Source organism: Aptenodytes forsteri, unplaced genomic scaffold (genome assembly GCF_000699145.1).
Source record: "Aptenodytes forsteri isolate BGI_AS27 unplaced genomic scaffold, ASM69914v1 Scaffold79, whole genome shotgun sequence".
Lineage (NCBI taxonomy): Eukaryota > Metazoa > Chordata > Aves > Sphenisciformes > Spheniscidae > Aptenodytes > Aptenodytes forsteri.
The window spans coordinates 5,394,620-5,419,617 of NW_008794776.1; the positions used below are offsets into that span (position 1 = coordinate 5,394,620).

General features: G+C 39.6%; 1 protein-coding gene across 1 annotated transcript in view; it reads left to right on the forward strand.

Annotated features, from left to right (window-relative positions):
- The first annotated feature begins 265 nt into the window (after nucleotides 1–265).
- Nucleotides 266–24,998, forward strand: part of PPIL2 (peptidylprolyl isomerase like 2) — an 80,206-nt gene continuing 55,473 nt past the window's right edge. Inside the window, exons 1-7 of the mRNA XM_009274382.2 lie at nucleotides 266–281; nucleotides 633–678; nucleotides 1,605–1,667; nucleotides 1,829–1,880; nucleotides 15,690–15,741; nucleotides 17,922–18,013; nucleotides 19,809–19,898. Of these exons, the coding sequence (XP_009272657.1) occupies nucleotides 266–281; nucleotides 633–678; nucleotides 1,605–1,667; nucleotides 1,829–1,880; nucleotides 15,690–15,741; nucleotides 17,922–18,013; nucleotides 19,809–19,898 (411 nt within the window). The remainder of the gene's footprint in view (nucleotides 282–632; nucleotides 679–1,604; nucleotides 1,668–1,828; nucleotides 1,881–15,689; nucleotides 15,742–17,921; nucleotides 18,014–19,808; nucleotides 19,899–24,998) is intronic.

The following is a 24,998-nucleotide window of genomic DNA, read 5'->3' on the forward strand; positions in this document are numbered from 1 at the left end:
GGGGTGGGGGTGGGGGCGCGGGGGCGGATCCTGTCCCTTGGTGCCACAGCTCGGCCTTGCAGAGAGGGGCCCCCCCCCGCCCCGCCCCCCCCCGCCATTGACTACAGTGGGGTCATTTAATGCGGGGTGGCTGATGAAGTGACCTCCTTGAGCAGAGCATCCTCTGGCTGCAGCAGAGGTGTCTGAGCTTCTCCCGAACTGCCCTCTGAACCCCTGGGCTCTGCGATTGGGGGGCCTAAAATCAGCGGAGCCGGTCAGCGTGAAAATGGCAGAAATTCGAGGTTTAACGCCCAGATGAGCTGTCCCTGCCTTCAACAAGTTCTGTGCCCACTGCTAGGGCAGAGCTTGAAGGTGATTACAGTGTTAATCGCCAACTTTAAACTCAGTGCTGTCGGTTTGTCAGAGCCCTGTTTTGATTTTTTTCTGATTGTGTAATTTCAGTTGAGGAGTGTACTTGTGCTCTGCAGGAGAAGTCCCATTTTAGTTACAGTTTTGCAAGGTTTAGTGTATTTATCCTTGTCATCAGTAACTTGCCACCACGTATATAGCAAAATGTAACTTTCAATTGTTTCTTTGTTACCTAGAATACTATGTATTTATTAAAATTCTGTTGTGTTTTTTTCCATAAACAGACCTTCCACGAACTAATTTTAGACGTTTATCATTTGATCACTGCAGGTAAGACAACAAATTTACATTATCATATATTAAATGATCTATTTATCAGGCTGTTGACACTGAAGCCATGTTCTTCGGAGGTAGTTACTTTCATTGACTTGTGCCTGCTATGATAGTAATGCAACAAGAAAAAGTTCAATAAGAACTGAAACAATATCTATACTTTCCATGATTAGTGTCTGCAGAGATTGGAGCTGATGGCTAAAAGGATATACAAGTGATAAAATAATTCAGAACGATTATCGTGTACATCCCAGTCTTTCAAATCTGTGTAATCAGGGCTTGAATCTACTTTTCCCTGCTCAGAATATGCTTGGTCGATCACTCATCTTTCTGAGGCAGTGGTTAGGTAGATTGAAGGAATATTTATGCTAATTTTTTGTGTTTAGAGTTTACTGCTTGAAGTGCTGGAGTGAAAGAGGGGAGTTAGTAGAGGTGGGTTAGAAATCCTCTTGTAAATGGAATAGTTCAAGAAGTTAGCATCCATACCTATGAACTACTGCTGCTTGGCTAAAAGCTGGCTGGATTATGGAAGCATCACTAGCAGGGGATGCTGAAGGTGATTGCCAGTTACTCCCTAGCCCGTTTCAGTGCAAAGGCAGTGAGTGTTTCTGCTTGAACCATCTTTTGTGCTGGTGGGGCCCAACATGGCAATGGAAGCGGGCTGGGGGGTATTACAGCATCCCGTGGCTCTATGGCTGTGAGTGCTGGCAGCTACACATTACTGAACTGCACCAGTTCCTTTCATGGATTTTGTTGTTAACCTAATTTATGTAGAATCGGGTAGTGGGTATTGGCAGCCACTCAGTATTTTCACTGGTATAGGCCTTGATTTAATGTGCAAGTGAATCAGCAAAATGTTATTTGCTTCTGTCATCGTGATTTCCAGTTGATTTTGCTAAAAAGAACGTGTACTTTTTTTCTAGTTTGTCTCTGCAGCCATTTGAATACCCAGTTTGCACACCAGATGGGACAGTCTTTGACATACTGTAAGTTACTGTCTGTACTTAATTTTATTTTTGTGTTGTTGAACTGGTTACAGCTGTGTAATCATCATTTGGTCTTAGCAAGTTGGCAAAAATAATCATGCTCATCAATAGAGGTTTCTGATGGTGTTTGTCACTTACTACTTTATTCCTTCTCTTTTCAGGAGCATTGTTCCTTGGATAAAGAAATACGGAACCAATCCAATCACAGGAGAAGTAAGTAATGATGGGTGCATTCACACGATGTCTTTGCTTTCCTTATGCTCAGTTTCCTATTCAATGTGTGGGAGAAACAAAAATGCCTTAATGAAAGCAAAAGAAGTTGAATGGGAGTGCTATTTTGAAGTATGATATTTGTGAGATCACGTTTGCTGAAATTAATTTAGAGATTTACTAGGGATCTCTTTTTAACTGGAAAAAAAAAAGGGGAGCTTCTGGATTTGAGACCTGATATCCCCTTGCTGTCATCCTGCTAATGATCTTTGTAGTAGAAAATAATCAGCCCCGGACTGTGTGTGCAGAAGAAAGGGGAGAGCTCCCCTCACACCCCCCCCCCCATTGGATTGGATTGTAAATAGTATGGCAGAGAAAATGCGCAGTTCATTTCTATAAACTCCCAGGGTATCTTGCCTTTCTTACAGGTGTGGCATAATTAAAATCTGTATAGATGGAAATACGAGCTCTTTTGTTACTGCTAGTGATGCCCAGAAAGCCTGACTGGTCATTGACGGAAAAGGCTCTGTACTGCTTGCCTCGTATAAGCAGAATTCTAGTCCATACAGGGCAAGGGGCTGGCAAGCTCACCTCGCCATCTGTGATTAAACTTGCAGTGATGTTTCCTAACCAAAAGGATATTTGGCTTTGTGCAGATTGGAGAGATTAATAGATGATATTATGAATGGTAAGCTTAAGCTGCAAAATCTTTTGAGTTATCTTGACAATATATTTCAGAAAACTTCTGACCTGCCTCTGTCATGATAGTTCATTGTGAGACTGGGATTTCACACTACGATCAGCCCTTAGTGGTTTTTCTCCCCCCTTTTTCTGCATAAATGATTATTATGAAGGGATTACTTTCTGTAGTAGCGTGAAGTTGTAAAGCACCAGATAAATACGAAGAACTGAAGATATTTCCTTGTTGGAATTTTTTTTTTTTTCTGGTGTGTTAAAAGAGAGTGCATTGTTTGTGAGGGCACAGAGGAAAATTTTAAACAGAAATTGTTGCTTGAGTTACTGAAACTTGTCTTTTCCTTCAGTAAGTGCAGTTACTTTCCCGAGCATTAGGTGGCAGCCATTGCACAGGATTGTTGGTTGATTTGCAGATGGCTTTGTGGTATGAGATTACCATTGAAACATCTTGTGTTTGATTAAAGATTTTCCCAGCAGTCAGATACGAGGAGAAGCTAAATACAGATGCAGCATTCCAAACTCTAAACATGAACAGGCTGTCTGAGACTCAATATCTTCAGTTATAGCAAACTGCAAGTGTGTTTATGCGATGGAGAGAAGATTGAAGGTCTTTCTTCACACATGAAGAGGCCAATGTATTGTGGAGAAGGAATTGAATTACAGCTATTTAATTTGTTTTTGCCAGCCTCTCACCACCTTGCTGCTCTGTGCATTGGTTGGGAGTTTTGGGGTGTTGCCAGATGAATTTTTTCCACTCAGAGCAGCTCCATGACACCTGTTCTTATTTCAGACTGTGAACCGTGATGTGGTTTAAAATTACTTTGGGTGAATGCTAAGCAAGACGTGTAATGTGTCTAGTGGTCTTCTGTAATACAGAGAAAGGGAGATTGTGCAGAATATACTTGGTGAACCATAAATGCTCAAATGAAGTTGGACTTTGAGATCTGTTAGTTTACCCAGACTTGTGCTTCTGTAGTTGATCTGCAGTGCACCTCCAGCTCTCCTCAACATGCATCCCCTTTTCCTCTGTATCACTCTGTTTGGGAAGCCCTTTCTTCTTCCCTTTTCTTCAGTGGTGGACTTGTGCTGTACTGCTGTGTCCTCCACAGGACGAAGGTGTTCCAGACCACTTGGAAGACAAAGGAGATGCTTGCTCTCCAGAACAGCACACAGCCCTGCTGAATCCAGCCCTGTGGAGCTATAAGTTGGAGGGAGTGTAGTAATTTAGCCTTTGTTTCCCAGAGGGCCAGCTCTGGTTTTCAGAAGGGGAGGATGGCATCAGGCAGGAAGGGCATGGGGGTGCTGGGACAAGGCAGGGTAGGTGGCAGAGGAAGTCAATGAGTTGAGCTTGGACATCTCTAGACTGTACTGCCCTCTATTTAATCTATCATTGTGTGTGCACCTTCTGTAACTTGTACAGCTTGCTCATTGTGGAAACCAGAAAATATTTTCTGTAATGAGTTGGTGACTTACAGAAACTTAAGACTCCAGGTTTGTTTAAGAAGGAATTGAGCCAGATTTGCTGCAATGCCATGTTTTGTATAGTGACTTATGAAGTTACTTTGCACAGATCCATGATTCATTATTGGTGATGAGGCTCTGGAGAATTTTTCCATTTTTTTGTCCTGAAGTTAAAAATAATAATGAAATCCTTTGTGGCTTGTACTTCTGTTGTTACAGTTTGCTAGAGGCCTTTTAGAGAAGTCAATAGGCTACTTGGAAATGGCATTGTTAATGGTGCACTCTTGATACTCACTAATTCTGTCTAACTCTCTTATTTCTGAAGTGGACCCCTCAGTGGAGAACTGGAGAGCCTTGCAATCATTAGTATATTTATCTTCACAGTGCTCCCAGGGGGTAGGACTGTGCTAGTCTTTTATTAATTGGATGTTTGTGAACTGATCTACAAGTGACTTCTCTGATTCTTCTGAGTCCTAACCTATTGGACCAGCCTTCCTTTTTAAAGAAATTTTGCAATGCCAAGATCACAGTTATTCTTTGATATGTTTAAAATATTTTAATTTTTTTTTCTTTCCTTCCTTATGGTTTACAGTTTATTTTTCTTGCTTTTCTGAACATTCTCCTGACATGCAGTATGGACACCAATATCCATTTGGAGAAACAAATCACTATTGACCTTTGTCTAGAGTTTCCCATGAGCTATTCCAGAAAGTAACTTTAGATTTATCTTTTTCCCCCTTTTTAATAATGTATTGGGGTAAAAAATACTTATGTTACTACACCAATAATTTTGGAAGAAACAGTGCATCTCTTGCAGCTGAACTATAGCCTGTCAGATGGCATTGGCTCACTTAGGTTTTTTTTGTCAGCTTTGTCAGGACACTGCACCACCTTATGTTTATACTAAAATTGCGTAAAATAAAGAGGAAAGTCATAGTTAGCTCATTCCTTTTTACTGAGAACAGCACTTTGGCTTCTTGGGCTTGCAGATAGTTGCAAGCTTGCCAGAACGTTTCATGTAGCGGCGATATGACAGCAGTGACCAGCATGCCCACACAAGTCAGCCAGCTGGGCTCAGGAGTACCTGTTTCCAAGAAGTGAGATTGGTCAGAGCTTGTCTGGTTTGTTGGAATCTCAAATATGAACAGATGATAGATCAGCATGCCTTCTGACAGGAATTTCAAGGAAATTGTTGCATGGATATGTTGTATGTGGGCTGAGCTATTTTTCTCCTTTGCATTGTAATGTTTCTGATATAAATAACTATTTTTCTGCTCTGGTTCAGTGACATTCTAACTGCGTGTGGGCAGACCAAATAATTGTGGTTGTAATTCAGCCCCATTCAAGGCTCTGTAACCTTGGGCAAATACCTCTCTTCCCCTGTATCAGAAATAGCTAAGGTCTTTGCCTCTTGTCCCCCCTTTTCTGTGGGAATTTAGTTATTTTGGACAGTTGAAAGTCAGTTAATCTCTGGTGTTTGCTTCTAAGGCTTTGTTCCAAAGACAATTTTGTGACTGTTTTAAGTGCATCTGCTTTTAAACTCTCATAGAGGGTTCACCTATGTGTATTCTTTCTGCACTGCTCAGAGCAAACTAAAATCCATGTGTCTGCTGATCCTGCATAACCCAGAGAGGCAATCCTCACATTAAGGGCCACGCCCAGCTGTGTGGTTGCTGCATGTGTATGTCCTGAAGGGCAAACAGGATTCAGTCGAGTTAATTTAGTTTGGGCTTAACATATGCCTAAGAGTCAGGTTAAGAGACCTGAAGATGCTGTGTGGTGGATGTATGAGACTAGGAGTCACATTTCTGGTCCAAATGAGGCAGAGCACAATTTGTGTTGTGCCCTGTCTCATGCAAGGTTAGGATCCAGACCTCCAGGCCAGAGAGAGCTTTTTCTTAAGTGTCACAAGGTTTTAGCTTCTTACTAGGTTAAATGGGAAAATTTTTATAAATTCTGAGGATTTTTTTTAGGGTTGGGAAAGCCTTTTGCTTGGGCTGCCAACCATAAAAAGGAGTCTGGGGCATATAAAGAGGTAGTAGAAGGCAGAGCCACTGACATGGAAAATGACGACTAACTTTGGAGTAGGAAGGCTGAAAATCTGACTTTTCCCAGTAGGACATCTGCCTTCTTAAAAGAGAAAGCTGTACCCAAAGTTTTGCTCTGTGTACAAGATAAATACTTGCTATTGTTCTCCCACATTCTTAATCCTGTATTTACCAAATAAAAATGATTTGGGGTGAGATTTTGACTAATATGGTCAAATAATTGCAGCAGTACAGGTGCCTGCCTCATGCAGTAAGCCTGTCTGATCCACGCTTTGAAAGCACCTAGAGACACACATCTTGTACCTGCAATGCCCTGCAGCAATGACAGAGCCTGTAGCAGACACCTCCTCACTCCAGCACTGCTCAGGTAGGAATGTAAGCAGTACCCTTTTTTTTAATAATTTGTTTGAAATAAGGTTGGTAGGGTGATGCTTGCCTGACTAATTACAGGCACTTTCAAAACCAATAACTTCTTACCCTCAAAAGAAAAAATTGCAACCAAGTCTGTTATTTCAAAACTTTGGAAAGTCATTCTCAAATACGTTCCTTAAATATGTTTATTAGCTAATTCCTCTCCCAAATGCTGGTGGCTATTGTTACTTCATTTTATTGTGAAAGCATGGTTTCATTTCAAGTTGATCAACTAGATTTCAGTCAGTCTCACAGAAATCGATTGCGGGTCTTGTGGTGAGAGGAGCTTGCTGACAAGGTTAATGGAGAGGATATGGAGAAAATTACTTTTTTACTGCTGAACTTATTAATCCCACTTTAAAAATGAACGAACAACCTTACAGCACTTTTTTTTTATGCACTAAAAAAGTCTTTGGCTGTCTAAATAAGGGAAATCCTGCCTGAAAAGGATGCAGAAATTAGAGCAAAGGTGAAACTTCCTTAAACATAAAAGTGTTTTTACCATGTATGTATTTTGAAAGCACAGATACAGAAATAGAAAGCACTGATAATTGTTTCTTCACCCGAGAAGTGAACATAATGAGAAAGAGGGCTTAGGTATTTTTTTCGTCTTTTGCAATATTCTGAATAAAGCAACTGCAGCCTGTCAGGAGTATGAGAAATATCAAGTACTGTAGGAACAGGTGTTAAAGTACAGGTTAAATTCCAGCCAAAGCTTTATAGTTCACTACAAATTGCTCTCCACCTCTATCAGATAATCAGCTCAGAGCCTGTGTGTTTCAGGAATGGATTCCTGTAAGTGGATTGCATGAGCTTCACATGTTGCTGAGTCGGAGGTGTCGAGATCAAGATCACAAACAAAACTCATCCAGCAATGATTTGAGTGGAACGGGTCTCTGGCCTGAACGGGGGAGAGGACAAGTTCAAGTTTCATGTGACCCGTATTGGCTAAATCAACAGTGACTATGGCTTTTAATTATGTTATTCCAGGTATGTTTGTAGATAATGAGCAGCAAATAACAGATGTCATCAGACAAGGATCTGTGGTTTGAAGGTGACCTCTTTCATGCCAGCCTAGCAGTAGCTGCCATTGGAATACATTGTCAGGAAAATGTAATAGCTGTAGATAATGTTCAGTGTGATGCACTTTCAGAGCACTTGTCTAGACCTTTCTGCAACATGCCAGTAATACTATCTTACAATTTTGATGGTCTTCTAAAGATGGCACACTGCAGCAGGAGTTAGATTTTCCTTGTGACTTTTCTTTTTTTTTCCTCTTGAAAAGTTTTCTTCATTCTTACTGTTTCTAACGGATTGTGCTTACTCTGAGCATTTTCATTCTTTGTCTAGATAAAAAATATCTAGAGGAAACTGCTGTGCAGCCCTCCACAGGCAGGCTATCTCCACATCAGTCTTCCATATCTAGAGTGCTGGGACTGTCTGATTAAGAGGAAAATAATTTGACCAATTGAGATAGTTTTTATTATGTAGAAAAATTCAGAAGTGAGACATATCCCCCTTTAATTGTTTTGTTTTGTTTTTCCCTCAACATCAGAGCACAGCACCTGAAATCCAAGTAGTCTGCTACGTTTTCTCCTTGGGGCTTTGGAAATGAGTCATCATTTAGGTGGATCAGTAACTTCAGGTCTCATTTGACTGTAGCGTAAGTGATGTATAAAATGAGAATTTTAATTCTCCTCTAGAGAATGCTTTTCACATACACGTCAGAAGAAGTCGGCACATCTTCAGCTTTGAAATTCAAAGTACATTTCTTAATTTGTCTGATTCAACTCAAGTGAAGTCTTCAGATATTGCCTAGGTATAAATGTCAGTTGCTGCTTTTTTTCCCTTTTGTTAAACTTATTTTTTCCTGTACATTTGAAGTGAAGGAGGGAGGTTCTTTTCTTGTTTATTTGTAAGAAAAGTTTTAGCGGGGGATGGGAATACAGTTTTGTTCTGGGTGAGTAATAACTTACTATGGAGCAGAGAACAAAGCTTACAGAAATAAAACCAAGGGAAGCTTTGTTGTTGAAAAATTATTCAGACAAATCCAGCTTAGTTAGTTTTCATGTGTTGCAGAAAGAAGGGTGAAATGATCAGGAACAGAAAACTGGAAGACTCTCTGAGGTCTTCGGCTCTCTCACAATCTGCTTTGCAAACTGTGTGCTCTGTCTTGAACTGGTGTTTCCTTTCTTCCTGCTGTGACTGCCGGGAGGTTCTTCTGATCGTTTTTCATCTGATAGATATCTTCTGTAAATTTTGGGTTTGACCAGCTTAGTCTCGTTTGTATTTGTGCCAAATCTGTTCTTCTATCTGTTAGTGTTTACAGCTGTGTATTTGGTACAGAGAAATTTAATGCTTTCTTGACATTTTCTTGTTGAGACTTGTATTTTCCTGTCAGATGTTCTTCTTGCCTTTAAGTTCTCTATACCCTAAATGGTCACAGTTGTCCTACTCTGCATCTGTTTAATTTTAATTTATCTTCTTTGAACAGACTTAATCATACACAGTAAATGCTGGGTGAACGCCTGGTACAGTGGTGGAAATATTTTCTAATGTCTTCCTGAAATACTTTGATAATACTTAGATATATTACACATGATAGTGTAAGACAGAAAACAGCTTCAGTGTATGTGTTGAGACATGAAGGGTGCTGTCAGAATATGATCGTTTGTTGCATTTTCTCTTGATAGCTTGGGTCATCTCAGAAGCAGGTACTTATTTACAAATAAGAGTTAGCCAGGATGATCAGTGGTTCTTCCTTTTCTCTCTTTGTTGTTTGTTTGTTTGTTTCCAGTTGAATGTTGCTGCCTGTATTTCTGTGGCCTGTAGCAGTCTTTCAGGCACGGATGGTTACAGCCATCATCATTAAGCATCTCTCTCCAGGTGCATTTTTGTCTGGGGACAGCAGACACAAGCTGCTGCTCAAATGCCTAGAATCCACTTTGAATGAGATGAACTCTTCAATATGCGGCAACTGAACCATGTCATCTTACCTCATTTGCTTCAGAAATTATTAGCTTTTAGTCAACAGTCTAAATGAGTTAATGTTTGACTAGTGACCATAAATTTTCAAGGCCCCTGGATAGAAACATGAGAACATGATTCCTGCCTGGAGGAACGACCAGAAAGTCGTGTGTCATAACTGGAAATGGTCATAAAACACGGGAGGGGGGGGAGGTCAAGGCGATGAAGGTCCTGGTGAGGCTGATGACCTGGAAGATGACTCCTTTTCTGTTGGGCTTTCTGAAACTTTCCCACTCTCTTTTGTTACTGACGAACATGTGGATAGTTGTATCTGTGTGTTTTACAGTAGTGCACCCAGCACCACTAAGAGTTAGCCTTTATCTGTCCTAAAAGGGGAATTTATTTTTCAATTCCCTGTATCTTTGGGAAACTGAGGGCAAGATGATGAGATTTGCCAAGACTTACTGTTCAAGTGCTTTATTAAAAGATGTTTAAAACCCTCCAGTGTCATGAGTCACTGACCAAGCTGCTGTGACTTCTTCACACCTTGCTGATGGGGATTGTGCTGGTGATGGGCAGTGTTTTATCCAGTAAGCCAGCTCTGGACACAGGCAGATAAATGTGTCTAGCATTATTCCTAATGCATTATTTCCCTTACAGCAAAAAAGTATTTACATCTAGGTTTTACAGACCAAACAGATGGTCTCTTTTTTTCCTTTTCCATGTTTTGGTGGAAGTGTGCACATCGGATCGAGTTTTGTGATTGTGACACTTGAAAAACTAGCAGCTGTGAAGTGCTCTAGCCTTAAATGAAATGTAGCATGAGGTTTCCCACAGATCCTTACTTGCCTGTTCTTCACTAAAATTGGAGACTAGCTTTTTGATGCTTCTGCAAAGCTTTTTTTTCCATGAACCATGTTGTATTTGGCTGTGGGTCTCTGGATTGATAGACTTCTGACTGCATTAAGACTGGAGGTTTAATCTTGCACATGAAACTACACATCTTTTTCTCATAGTAATTTCTGTTAATGTGCTCTTTGATAGAGCAACATTATTGCTAGTATCTGTGAGCCATGTGTGTTATCAAGCATATCTTTATGATTCTCTGGACAAGGCTTTGGTGACCATATAGTGTCAGTTTAATTAAAATTTAAATATGGAAATACAGTGGTCTGGAAGCGGGTAATGAAGGATCTTTTGTGTCCATTTTCATACCAGTTCAGTAGTAGGTGAAAGCTGCAGTTAAACAGCAGCTTCATCCAAGAATGTAAATTGAGGGTATCTTTTTAGCATTTGGTAGACAGTTGTCCACATGATAAATATCTAGTGTTTTTGCTGTTGAACTGAACATAGAAACGATACCTTGAATCATGAGACTATTCTGGCTTCTTGGCTGCTGACCCCAAATTTTTCATGAAATATTTAACTATGTGAAGATGGCTTATCTTGTTAAAACAGAGCTGGTGTTTCCAATCACATTCCCATAATGTGTAGACTTGCTGAGGACTTCCAATGCCTTTTATCATCATTAAATCCATTTACAAGATCTGAAATAAGTAACATTATACATGGAGTTACTCCAATACTACTCATTCACTTGATATCCCCATATTTCTTGAAGGTTTTATAGCAGGGAAAATTGTAAGAGAGCTTTTTAAAATGCGGAGTTGTATGCAAAAAATAACAGGTCTCATCTTTAAAGGAACCAAAGAATTGAATACAAAATTCATTTGCTGTTGTTAAGCTAAATTTGGTACTTGGTAGGCAACATTGTGTTTTAGTATTAGTATTTGGTTTGGCTTTCTCTTCTATTTGAAGTAACTGTGTTGCTTGTTTTGGTGGGATGAGAACCTCCCAAATGGCCACGTCAGCCCTGGATGATGTTGTCAACCAGTTCAGACATGACACATTAATTTTTCCCCACGATAGCTTCACTGGATTATCGTGTATTCCTGTCAGAGGCCATTCAGAAGGGTGTCTGATCCCCAAGTGTTGGAACATTTTAACGCTAAATCAGTTACTGTTGATAGAGTGGGAAAGTCTGTATTTACTAAATACAACTCCTGCCGCACGTCACTAACTCTACCCGTGTGAGAGAATGTGTAGAGAATCAAATGAGCCCGTTTTGATTACTTTTCAGGTTGGTGCGTATCCAACAGGGTCAGAGCCTCATTAACAAGAAGAATGTGCAGCCTCAGACCGAAGGGATTCAGAGAGTGTAACTAATTGATGCGCAGGGATTGTAGTTTATATCTTCATGAGACACACAGCGATGACAGAGAATGATTTAACTCAAAACAATCAGTGTGCTTCATCCATGAGCTGCCACAGTGCCCCACTAACCTACGCATTGTAACAACCTCTGCTTTGGGTATCAATAAAGGATGCGGCCCTTTGGGATCCCACAGGAACAAGTGCTATCAGCTGACAGATGACAGCACACGGGGCAGTGGGGCTTCTCGCTGCTGCAAGAAAGTAGGTCATGGCCAAAAGTAGCCTTGGCTGCCTTTGTGGAAGTGTGCATGCGAGAGAGGAGTCAGCTGAGAAAAAAAGCTTGCACGGTTTTTGGGTTTGTCTTTTTAGCCCTTCCTTGCTGTGGAGCAGCTGGCACTACATGCCGTGAAATGCGTCTGCTTTCCAGTATTCTTGCATAAAATATTTTTAGAAGTGAATATGCAGCCCTTATTTCTGCTTAGGGGAAGTGGTACATGCTTGTGGCCTTTCATTTTCATTAAGAATTTAGAATTTTAATTAGATCAAGTGTTTTTAATAAACATTATTTTTTCCTTGCTTTCTTCACTGGAGATTGGCTGAAACTGGATGGTAGGTGTGTGTCGGGGAAACTCAGGTTGGAAATAATTTTGAACTTGAGCTGTCTGCGCAATATTTGAGCTCTCTTATGCTTCATCAGTAATAGAAATACATGAAAACAAGTACTTTAACTCATTTTAGGATTCATTCACTCCTGCTGTCTCTTCCCATGAAGACTGGCACCTGTTTGTGGCATAATGGTCATTTCCATGGCAACAAACTGTGTGACGATGCTTGGAAAGCTTTGACTTTTGATGGAGAATAAATAAAAGCAGATTCACGCACACATGATAACCCTGTTTTCATGTGAAATGAAGAACTTGAGAAGAAAAAAAAAATTATGCAGGTTTTCTATATCACGTTCTTTCATAGTTTCCTGTGTAACGTGTAGGTCTTTCAAAATTGGACCTACTGGAAGTCCTGGCATGCAGACTGGACTCACTCCTCTGTGGCTGCTCCGTGTGCAGTTGCCCGATGCTGCAGCCTGGTCTCGGGCACTGAGCTGCCTTTGTAGGCCATGGCAATCCTTTGTAGCAGATCATTGCCTGGTTTTGCTGTTCTGGTGCTCCAAAGGTTTCCTCTGACAAAACACTAAATCCTCCTCTTCTCTTTCCATGCATTAATCAACTTCTCAAAATATTTTTGAGGTGTTACCCTAATTATATTACCCCCACGTATTTTCTCATATACAACTCTTGGTCCATCTCCATCCCTTTTCATGAATACATTGCACAAAAAACATCCTTCATCAGAGGTACAAAGTTCCCTCGTGATACAGCATGGGACTGCTTGAGCACAAAGCAGTTGCCAGCTGAGCTGAAGCACAGAGCTGCTCCAGAGGGCAAGGTCACTTCTTCAACGTAAGCTTGATAGGAGGCCAGTCTGTGGCAACAAAAGTTTATAACATTCATAGAGCACTTCAGTATAGAGTTCTCATCCTGGAAAAAGACGCCAGGGCAGTGTATGTATTTTAGCCTCTGCATGAAAATCACTGTTTTTTAATTTACTGTTGACATACAAGACTGTATAAGTGCTGGTCTCAGTGGGGAACAGATGCCAGCACGAGCAGCTGATGCACCATGAGTAACTGATGCTGAAAACTAACCTTTTTCCATATTATGGAAAGATGTGACCTGAAATACCATACTATTTCCCTGGGTACGGAGTAAGAGTCCGAGGACTTCGCAGCATTTCTAACAATGCATCATATGTTGACAGATGAAACAGCGTACTGCAGTTTTTGCTACCTTTAAAGTCTGTACAGCAGTTTAGTCTGTCTTTTCCACTAAATTTCTGTCGAGGTATAAATCTGAATCTTCAGTCACACTAAACTGTTTCTTAGGGAACTGTTTCCATTTTTGTTTAAAGATGACCTGCTCATATGTTTTGGGGATAGTTCAAGTCTGCCAGGAAGATAATGTAAAGGCCTTCCTTGAAATTATCAACGTTTCCAGCAGTCATATTTCTAAAGAAGCTGTTTCTGGAACATAATTTTTGGGCTCTTGTACAACATGCGCACAGATGGATGCTACTTTGTGTTAACAAGTTGTTTAGGTTGAACAGATCTGTCCAGGATCATATGTTCATTTTGGCAACTCTGCTGTTCCCCTACTACTTCTTTGACAATTTTGTTCTAGTTAGAAGATTAATAAAGCTCTGCATTCACTTAGTCATTTCAGGACCTGCCCTTGCCTTTGCTGTCTTTCTTTGTACCCCAGCAGTGTGCAGATGTTGGTGTTGGATATTTTGAGAATCTGCTTAAGGAAAAACAGCGACACTGGTCTTCCATTGCCTAACTAAATATCACCTAACCTGGCCTCTTTCTTCCCTTTCCCATCTTATTCCTACTAGCCCTCATTGCTCTTCTTGCTAATAAATTAGCAGATGGTTACCTTTCTGGCAGCAAATGAGCCTGCCAGTTGGCTGAAAACAATTGGAGAAGTGCCTTCCTATAAACGAATGAGTCCAGCTGTCATAACATGTACTCTCTGAACCAACAATATGAATTTTGATTAGACAGAAGAAGCCCACTTAGTTTCACATGATTTCGTTATCGCTTTTTGCCATAATGATTGAACTAGCAGCGTCGGTACCACGGCTGGCAGATCTCCACTCGTAGCTGTTTATAAAGAGCTGTCTGGGTTATAAAAACCTCCCTAATCTGTTCAGGTGCGTGTTTTGAGAAGAGAACCAATTGTTTCTTTTAAAAGGCCTGTGCTGTGTGTGCTTTTAACGATCAATTTGGCAATGAAACTGCCTCTGACAGCTGATACAATCAAAGGGTTTGTTGGTTTTTTTTAATATCAAGATCCTGACTCAGCCTTGCAGCTTGCTGGGCTGGACTTTGTCTCCAACTGGGTGCTCCAGTCAAGCGCTACCTAACCATCCTGGCGGGCTGTGCTGGTGGGGCAACCCCAGTCGTGCTATGCCCTGTCATGCCGGCGATGTGCCCAAATCACATACTGACTCTATTAAATGACTGGCATACGTGGGCCTGCCTCATCATGTTACTGAAGGCGCACTGTTATTTTGGGCATGCTTGTGGCTTTCATGTCTTGGGGAAGGCTGCGGAGAGGGAGCAGCCTGATCGTCCAGAAGTGCTTGCCAGCCCAATAGCTCTTCCCTCCCTCTGTCAGAAGGCCCCTCCAGAGAGAAGGCAGCAGAAAAATGCCATAGGCATTCTTCTGATGAAGCGTGGGAGAGTAGGAGCTAGCTTAGTTTGTGGTGTCCTCTCTGGCGTGGGAGAACATTGTCCTCATTTCGTCAGCCTGCGGGACCTCCTGGCCTCAGCTGCCATCTCGGTTCCCTCTTCCGTGGAATTGTTACCTGGGGATTAACTGGCCAAAGATCCCTCCTGGGTCTGCCTTCATGACCCCAGTCTCCTCTCCGGAGAATTTGTGCCTCCATTTCTCTTCATTATTGCTAGTTATCATGTGGGCTCCACTACACATTCCCTGAAGTAAAAGAAAAATTACAGTTATTTCAGAAAAGGTAGTGAGCTTGATCGCCAAAATGGTTTGCTGGCTTTATGACTTTCATCAGAGGTCCCTTCTGAATTGTCACTTCTGATCAGCAGCAATGATCTTTGCCTCTTAGCTTTTCATGCAAACTCCCCTTTCAGTTTGTGCTAAGGCAGAGTTGTGCAACTTCCCAGAGCTCGTTCACTCTGGTTAGCACTGTACTGTGTCAAACTACAACACTGTAAATAAATGTATCCCAGTTCTCAGGCTTGGTGAGCCTTGTTTTTGTGGGCTGCCTGTAACTTAAATTCCCAGCGTTCTGATGATTCAGATAACTTGCAATATATTATTAAGAAATTATGTACTATTAAAATCCTAACACTGATGTTACAGTTTCCTTTTATTTCCATAGTTAGATTCCGTTGTGATTAATTTTTTTAATGCTTCATTTTCTTTAGAAACTAGATGCCAAATCACTTATAAAGCTGAATTTTGCTAAAAACAGTGAAGGTAAGTGCATTAATTTTCTGTGTGGGTTTTTTTTTCTTAATAAGTGCTTTAATAAATCCTGGTTTGACTTACTCATGGTAAAGTTACGTAGTTTGTGTTTGCTATCATGGTTTTTGTTTTTTGAGTAGAATAACTGCTTCTTGTGAGTGACATGTTTACCTTTAAAGTTCCATTTCTGTTTTTCTTTACACTGGGGAGCTGTAAATTATTCAGCAATTTCACTTTACTATAGCTACTACTGCAGTAAGATACTATTTACTTCACGGAAAATTTTCAGAAAAGGCTAAATTTTTATAGTAAGTTACCTTTTTTTAACTTGCCTATGGCATTACTTGCTATTTACTTGGTTTTGAGAAACTTTTTGTTTAAAAAATGGATTAGACTTAAATGAATACATGGGATTTTATGAATAGCAGCACACAAGAAAGCAGCCTCAAATTCTATTTCTGCAGGGTTAAAGGTATAAAATCTGCCATCTAAGAGAGGATGCTGGGAATAAAAGAGAACAGTGGAGATGAATTCATCTTTTACAAGGCAGATAATTATTTCTTTGAAACAAGAGTGGCAAGGATTAGGCGGGAATGAAATTCTGGAGTGTCTGTCTCCTTATCTTACCTATAGTCCATAGACTACAAGGTCTTTTCTCTAGCTGATGGATTTCTTCCACATTTTGTGTTCCATCTGTCTCAAGAGCAGAGTGTTAAAAAATGATCAATAGTCACTCTGGCCAAGGTTTTTGAAAGATACTGCAATATTGTGCTTTTCTTAAAGAAGTCCAGTTCATAATGCTGGGGTGGAACGATGGCAGCCACGCAGTCTCAGAAGCCTTTTCCTTAAAAAGGTGCATGCTGTCATTAATAGATCAAGGGAAGATGCAACAAAAGAGGAAGAGTAAAATGTTGCATTTCTGTCTTATCAGCAAACTTTTCTTTAAATTTTAACATGTAGAATGGTTGCTATGTATGTAGGATCTTCTCTGTTCACACCTATACAATAAAAAAGGTCTTCAGATATTGCAGTTTCTTCCATTTAATGATCCCTCCTTAGCTGAGTAGCTTCTATCCAGATCAACAAGCATGTACCCTCAGCAGCTCTGCTTTTGCTAGAACTGAAAATACGGTGATTTGCTCTTTTTTTACGCAGCTGGAGTGAGGCCTCACATTTTACCAGCCTGTTTCTGTATCCATCAGTTGGGCCATACCCAAAAATCCCCTTCTAAACTTCCTCTTGAATTTCAGACCCTTGTGGTAATGGCTTTCCTTCAGCTCTGGTGGCATTAACAGAAACAGTCCTCAGCTTTTACTTGTGTCTGCGTGCTGGAGGTCAGAATGCCTCCTCTGGCTGATCAGTTAATCAGTAAATACTCTGTAGGTGCTTGCCTCTCCTATCTTTGCAGGTGCTGTGAGCAGTCTCTGTTCTGGTCTCCCTGCTGGTTTTAATTTTCAGATGGTAATTAGGAAAAAAAGAACCAAATAGGCCCAACCTATTTCAAAAATCTCACCCAAACCCCCAGGTCTAGCAAACTGATCAAGTATTAATAACTTTCTTCTAATTGCTTTCTGCTGAGATCATCCAGACATTTTTCTTTTTACTTGTACATTGCCTTCCATCAGTTTGCTTGTTGTTGACATGCTTAATATTTATGCTGACCCTCCTGGGAAAATTCACAGCTTGATTAGAGCAGAAGCTGGGTTCCTTATTGAATAACATGTTCAGATTTAATGGCATTCTGCTTGCCACATTTGAATACAAAATGCTCTCCTCTCCTAAAAGCACAACAGCTGCTGTGAACTTTTTTGTTCACTGAAAATAGAGCACTGGGTGCGTTACAAGGTACAGGCTCATGCTATCAATAGAGCTTTGATTACCACAATAACAATTATATTGTGGTACTTGATACGTATCGAGCAAGTTGGACAAAGTTCTGTGTTGGGGGATTGAAGGCAGTAGATTTCAAAACTGCGTTTTCATTGCTTGCTTTATAATTCTCTTAAGTGTTACTTTTTCTGTTTGACACTGAAGAATCAAAGCATAATTAAAACACCATTAAATACACACTGAAGTTACACTTTATATTAAAAATTAATGTAAATGTCCTTCAGAGAAATAACAGAAATTAGCTATTTCAAAACAGTTGCAGGGACTTCATGCCAAATTTAAACTTTTTTCCCCTCCACCAGGTAAATACCACTGTCCAGTGCTGTTTACTGTGTTCACCAATAACTCCCATATTGTGGCCATCAAGACAACTGGAAATGTGTTTGCCTATGAGGTAGGTTCTCTGTTGCATTTCATTATTAATATTTTATACTTGATGCATTTCATTCACAATCACAAAATGCTTTAGAAAGATAGGTAGGTTTTATCCTTGTTTTACAGCCAGGGAAATTAAAGTACAAGGAGATGAACTGACTTCACAAATTGTTGTCCAACTTTTGCCTTCAAAATAGAAACAAGCCTAGAATATGATTTAAAAGATATTTTTAAAACCTTTTTCTAAGTTAATCTGCATGCATTGAATCTTGTAGACCAAAATGAGTAGCTTTTATATGCTCCTCAGTTGAACTAATAGACAAATCTTCTGTTGTCTTCTTTCTGATAGAGAATCATCACCAAAACACAAATTGCCTCATTTCTATTTATATCAATGAATAAAAAAGAGTATTTTAACTGGAACTAGGGAAAGAGCAGAGAGAATGCCTTAACGGACACTTGAACTGCATTTTTATTTGTGTTTTGTGAACATTTGTGTAAACGCAGGTGGAATTTCAGTTGTGACTTGTTTGCATAATCCTTACTGTAAAAGCAAGGTTTATTTATTTTTCAGTAGCAAATAAATCCTTCAATTAATGGATCCATATCCAGTGTTGTAAAAAGTCTGAACACTGAAACATCTGCTTTTTGAAATCTGATGGGAAATTTCAGTAGGACTTTCAGATACTGAGAGAGGAAAAAGCTGAAATCATTGCAATCAAGGAAAAGGCTGGATTCATCACATTTTTGAAAACTTGCTCTGTTGTAGTTGAACTGTCTTTATTCCAGCTGTGAGAGCAGTCAAGGTTAGGTTAAAATAGAAAGTATTTTCTGTTCCTTCTGGAAGCATGATGCTTTGATTGCTGTGGTTAAAAGGCAAGAATGAGTTTAAGAGTAGGCTTTGTTAAATGCTTGTTGATATTGTAAAACTATTGCTCAGTTTGCTACAATTTATAATACCGGGCTTCCTAAGCCAGCTGTGCCAAGAGGGTCTGTTTCTCATGTGGTGTACCCCTTGAAGCAATAGCATTTATCGGTTTGTTATAAGCATAGAATTAATTTACAGTCTTCTGGAGGTACTAGAAAAATACTCTCACTTTCATCTGAGGAGGATAGAGGATATTTGAGTGAATAAGACAGATTCAGTTTTTTTGCAGGTAGACCTCCATAGTCATCTCGCAGTATGATGTATTTGTTCATAACGACAAAGCATTTATTCCACATTGATTCTCACTATGAAATAACACGTTGCTGCTTTGTTGAGCGTCATTTAATTTTCTCAGGTGAACAGCAGTGTTGCTGCAGGCTAGGTGCAGCAGTCAGGGTGGACAGAGTGTGAGGGGCTAATGCAACTCTGCTGTTGTATGAGCTGGCCTGGGACACACGTGTCTCCCCAAGGGGTGCTGACAGTGGGGGAGATATGGACCCCTTTTTAAAGCTGCCTGTCTTATACCGTCTGTAAAACACTTAACTTAGAAAACTGCAAGCGAGATTTTTTTATTTTGGCCGTACTTTTATGATTAATTTGGTTAAAATGATATGCATAACTATGGAATGGAGACTGCAAGGTTCTTTTTTAAAAAAAAAAAACCAAACCACACAAAACTGTCGAGTTTTGTAGGGATGAAAGACAAAAGCTTCTCATCTGTTAAAGCACGCAATGAAAATATTGCAGGTGCCAGTTGAGAATGAAGGGTGAAATTGTTTTCTTTATCATTTGTACTTTAAGGTTTTATTGGTATCACATATTTACTTGTAATATTTACACATTAGAATCCAACTTTTAATATCTGTGTCTTTTGCCTGGCTGTTAGGCAGTTGAGCAGCTGAACATAAAACCAAAGAGCTACAAGGATCTTTTGACAGATGAGCCCTTCTCTCGGCAAGACATTGTGACACTGCAGGTAAACTCTTCTCTCTGTTACATGACTTACTATAGAGCTTTTTTGCAGAGGATGAAGTGTTGCTACGTACACTGTTATAGCAGGAATCTAGAATAATTGAACAGAGAAACATTGTGTGTGTGTCTTGGAGATGGGTAGAAGGGGAACTGCTGTATTTTCTTTATTATCCAGATGAGCCACAAAGATACCATACAACTTAGAGCTTGACAAATCTCTAGAATGATTATTGTGTGCCTTGTAGGTAAGCAGATTGTTCAACATTGCCAATTGAAGGAGGAAAAAAAAACGTGCCCAGAAAAAGTCAAGGATGCCATGTAAAAATGTGAATTTTGACAAATATATTTGCGGTTGCTCACTATTTCACTGTATCCGACTGAACATAAGATCTTGTGCATAATTGTAAGTTTTAGATATGAAACTACACATAAGATTTCGGGTTTTTTTCTATTAATCTTACCTGAAAAATTGCTGTGACACCTCCCATTTATTGTGAGACTTAACAGAAGTGCATTGGGAAAAGACTGGGTAGAGGAAAGGCAAAGATATGTCCAGAATCATCTTCAGCTCTAGAGAGCCAACAGTACGTGGTCTATGTTATCAAAAGAAACATCTTTTAGAATGTAAAGTATATAAACTTTTAGGAAGTCAACATGTTACATTAAGGCTGAAGCTGATTGTCCATCTTACTCTTTTGAAGATGCCTAAAAGAGTCAAAGCTTCAGAAAAGCATTTTTTATAGAATGTTTCTCTAAATGTAGAGTAAAATAAGCAGCAAACCAGAGGATTTTCTTTAAGTACTTGCTTAGAATGGTTTTCTTCTGAATAGATACCAATGTTGGTCTTTTATTGATTTTAACAGAATTAAAACCTAAATTAAAACAGCATTGTAAGTTTCAGAGTGTAAAAGATAGTTATTTACAGATGAAGTTTAGTATCAAAAGATCTAAAACTTTTGTTTAAAAGTAGGCATTTTTAAGCTTGCATGATTTCAAATTATGTGAAAAAAGATTCAATGATCATTATTATTGGCGTCATGAGTTAGTATGCATCTCATGAACAGTTAATTGCCACTAACCAAAACTAATACAGTCTAATTTGAATAGAAAAATATTTTTCATTTATGTCTAAATGAAATGTATCACTTCTTCCCTACTCCCCAGTGCTGAACAGCATGTTTATAAATATTTTTACTCTATTCCTTTGGGTTTGTGGCTCCTCAAGCTAATGCAACAAAGTAAAATGTTTTTAATCCAATGGAAGCAAAAACCATAACTTTTTCAGATTGAAAGCTCCCAACAGAATGTTATTTGAATGTAAGTGCATGGTTGCTAATGGATTTGGAATGGCAAAAAAAGTCAACATGAGTGACTAAAAATGTTTCTGTGCATCAGTATGGAAAATCGAATTATTTTGAACAAATAATTGAAAGGTGCAGTCATTTAAAAATATTTTGCTGTGGTTTTGCAGGTTTGGAATTAATGTATGTATAAAGAGTGTGTTCCTGTTACATGCCTAGCTTTGATTTTTCACAAAAGCAAAGAGATGCTGTAGTCCCCTAAATCTCAAAATACAATAGGTAGTAATTTAAATGTTCCCTATGTGGATTTTTATCAATATTTTTCATCTTCATTCTGTTCTTGACATGTTGGGTTTCTATCTTGCTTGGAGGAATATGTCCATTAACAGAAACTAAGTAGATTATGATAGTTGTCCAGTCACTGGTACAGTCATCCTGCCAGCTACATAGAGGTCACAGCCGTACATTGCCTGCACCTCTCTCACGTCCGTTTAGGATGACATCCGTAATGCATGAGTAGATTTGTTTCTCTTAAGTAAGCAGCTCATTATGGATTGGTGTTAACTTCTGTAGTGTACAATCTTGTAGTATACTCTTCTCAAATAAGTTTAGAAATAGCAATGATACCCCCATCTTGGGATTGGACTGGAAGAGATTTTAACCATCTGAATGCTGTTAACCAACTAAAGTTTGACCCTTTCACCCAATTAGTTTTTAAATATTTTTTTCAAAAAAGAATTTTCAACAAACAGCCTAAAATGGCTTCGGGGTGTTGAATGAGAAGTAAGAGCCATTTAATGCACTGCACAACACCCACTGCAAACTTGCAAGTATACCTTGATTTCTCCTATTCAAATGCTGCCCTACCCTGACTTGCTTTGTTGAGGCCAGAATGCAGCCTAAAGTGGTATGACTAGCCTGGGTATTAAAATTGGTTATGTATATGTGGTATAGGAATCTGTTGTTATTTTCTCATAGTATTTTCTTCATGTAAATTGTTGAAAGGCAGACCAGCGTCTCCTCTACAAGCTCTCTTGTTGACAACACTGCAGGCAGCATGGTGGCTTCGCACTGCCAAGCTCTACCACCTGTGGCTTTGTTTCTTAGCCAGAGTTCGTGACTGCAATCTGGTGTGTTTTAATTTGTGGCTCTAGAGCTCTATCCCAAATCCCGCTTCTCTTAAAAACCTTTCAATTCTGTGTTGAAATTTATCACTTTGTTGTTTTCCCATTCCCCTGTGTAAATTAGTATTGTGGTGTCTGAGAGAGCTGGAATTGAGAGTGGGTTGGTAACACTGACCCTGCTGTTTGGCAAAAAGGTAGATATAAAGGAAGTTGCTATAAAAAACATTCTTTGCTTTGCAAGTAACAGCTGAATAGGACTGTCTCTAATAGCTGTGTTTATCAATAGAAAATAGCATTTCCAGAGGCTGACTCTGAATGTCCTAGGAAGCAGATGGGGTACCTGTGTTTGGTAGTGAAATACAACATGATAAATGGAAAATTTGAATAATGTATGTTTACAGATTATTTGTATGATCACATTTTTCCTTACTGATACATAAAGGGCAATCCTACAGCTGCTAGGGATGCTCTTTTACCAGAATAGCAATTGACCTCAAACTTGACCTCTCTCTCCTAATACGTATAATTAAAAACAAAACAAAAAAAATTTGCTCTTTCCAGAAGAGAGAGAACTGCATAAAATTGTTTGTTCTGTTCTCGGTGCTAAACATTTTTTGAACACTAATCATAATCCATCCCTGTTAATCTTTTCTGGTGAGCACCATCTCAGCTGGTCGCTTTGATTTTGGTGATAGTTATTTGTGTCCTATTGCTATTAAATTTACTTGTTAAAAAGGACAGATTATTTTGGAATTGGAACTAAAAAAAGCAAAATCACAACTTCAGTTTTTAATAACACTATCTTAGATCTATGATGTGCTTCTTTCTGTAAAGGAATCCACAGTGCTTCCTGCACTTACATATACAGAAACTGCTTTTTTCCCTGTTGAAATGCAAATGTCCTGGGGTAGAACATGGCAGTTTTTCATCAACATATGGCGATATTATCCAGCCCCTCAGGGCAGGAAGTAAAGAATAATACCGTATTCTGGTGTGCAAGATACATTACCAAAACTGGAATGTAGTTATTCAGGCAAAAGATGTCATGGATTCTGGTTTAAAATCTTGCTGATAATGACAGAAATACACATGACATTATTCCATATGAAACCCTTCCTAGACACCAGCAGTCTTAGTATGACTGGATTTTTTAGACTGTAGCTCTTTACCCTCAAGTTGAAATTTCCTTAGCTGTGTGATCTTGCCACAAACTCAAGTCAAGCTTTCCATCTTCTACAGTGCAGCTGTTACTTTTTTCCAAGTTTCTCTCTCCTTACAGTTTATGATTATTTCAGATAATTTTTCTCTCAACTGTACTGGTTCGTATCTCTTCTAAATGGAATATTGCTGTTGTATTTTGCTTGTGTTTCTTGTAACTTGAAACCCACTTGTATTCTTTTACCTTGAAAGATGATCAGCTCAGCCTGACTTAGCATCCCTTGCAAATGTCATGAGTGTGCTACCAACTGACAGACAGCTCAAGTACTTCAAGATTTATTAGTTATGCTTAATGGTAAGGTATGATGTAAAGCACTTAGAGATCTGTGGGGACAGGGTATCTGTAATAGGAAGGCTGGTATTGTTGAAGCTTGTTTGCAGTGTTCTTACCTCCCTTTTCTGCTTCCCATTCTGGTGTGTTGCTATTCATCATTTCACTTTGCAATTGTTTTAAAGGTAGGATTCAGTATAGCTTTGAAAGAGTTTTGACATAGTAAGATTGCATTAGACTACAATTCAGAACTAGGAGATTCTTTCAGTCCTATGTTTTACAGGTTTTCAGCTAGTTTTCAATCTAAATGTTTAACCTAATTTGAAGTTATCTTCCAAGTAAATTTTTTTGGGGGTGTAATTCAGTGTTAGATCTCAAGGTCTGCTGTCCACCACTTAATCTGTGTGACAAAACCTGGTCAACAGTCTGGTAGACATTATTATTAATTAATGTTACTGTAAATTCCATGTATGTTTCAATCATATATTTTGCAAGTTATTCGTTGTGTAATGATGTAGAACTTAATAGCAAGCAAATAAATAAGTATAATCTGGATTCCCTCATATAAGAGTGGGCAGGCTGAAGCAAGCGCCTGCCCCAGCTCAAGATGCACAGAGAGGAACAGGGTCAGGTAGTGCTTTGCTGGACACGGTGGTGGGCTCTGACAGTCCTGTGGACTTAGAATCATAGAATCATTGAGGTTGGAAAAGACCTCTAAGATCATCGAGTCCAACCGTCGACCCAACACCACCACCCACTAAACCATGTCCCTAAGTGCCTCATCTACTCGTCTTTTAAATACGTCCAGGGATGGGGACTCAACCACTTCCCTGGGCAGCCTGTTCCAATGTTTAACCACTCTTTCAGTAAAGAAATTTTTCCTCACATCCAATCTAAACCTCCCCTGGCGCAACTTGAGGCCATTTCCTCTCGTCCTATCGCTAGTTACTTGGGAGAAGAGACCAACACCCACCTCGCTACAACCTCCTTTCAGGGAGTTGTAGAGAGCGATGAGGTCTCCCCTCAGCCTCCTTTTCTCCAGGCTAAACAACCCCAGTTCCCTCAGCCGCTCCTCATAAGACTTGTTCTCCAGACCCCTCACCAGCCTCGTTTCCCTTCTCTGGACACGCTCCAGCACCTCAACGTCCTTCTTGTAGTGAGGGGCCCAAAACTGAACACAGTATTCGAGG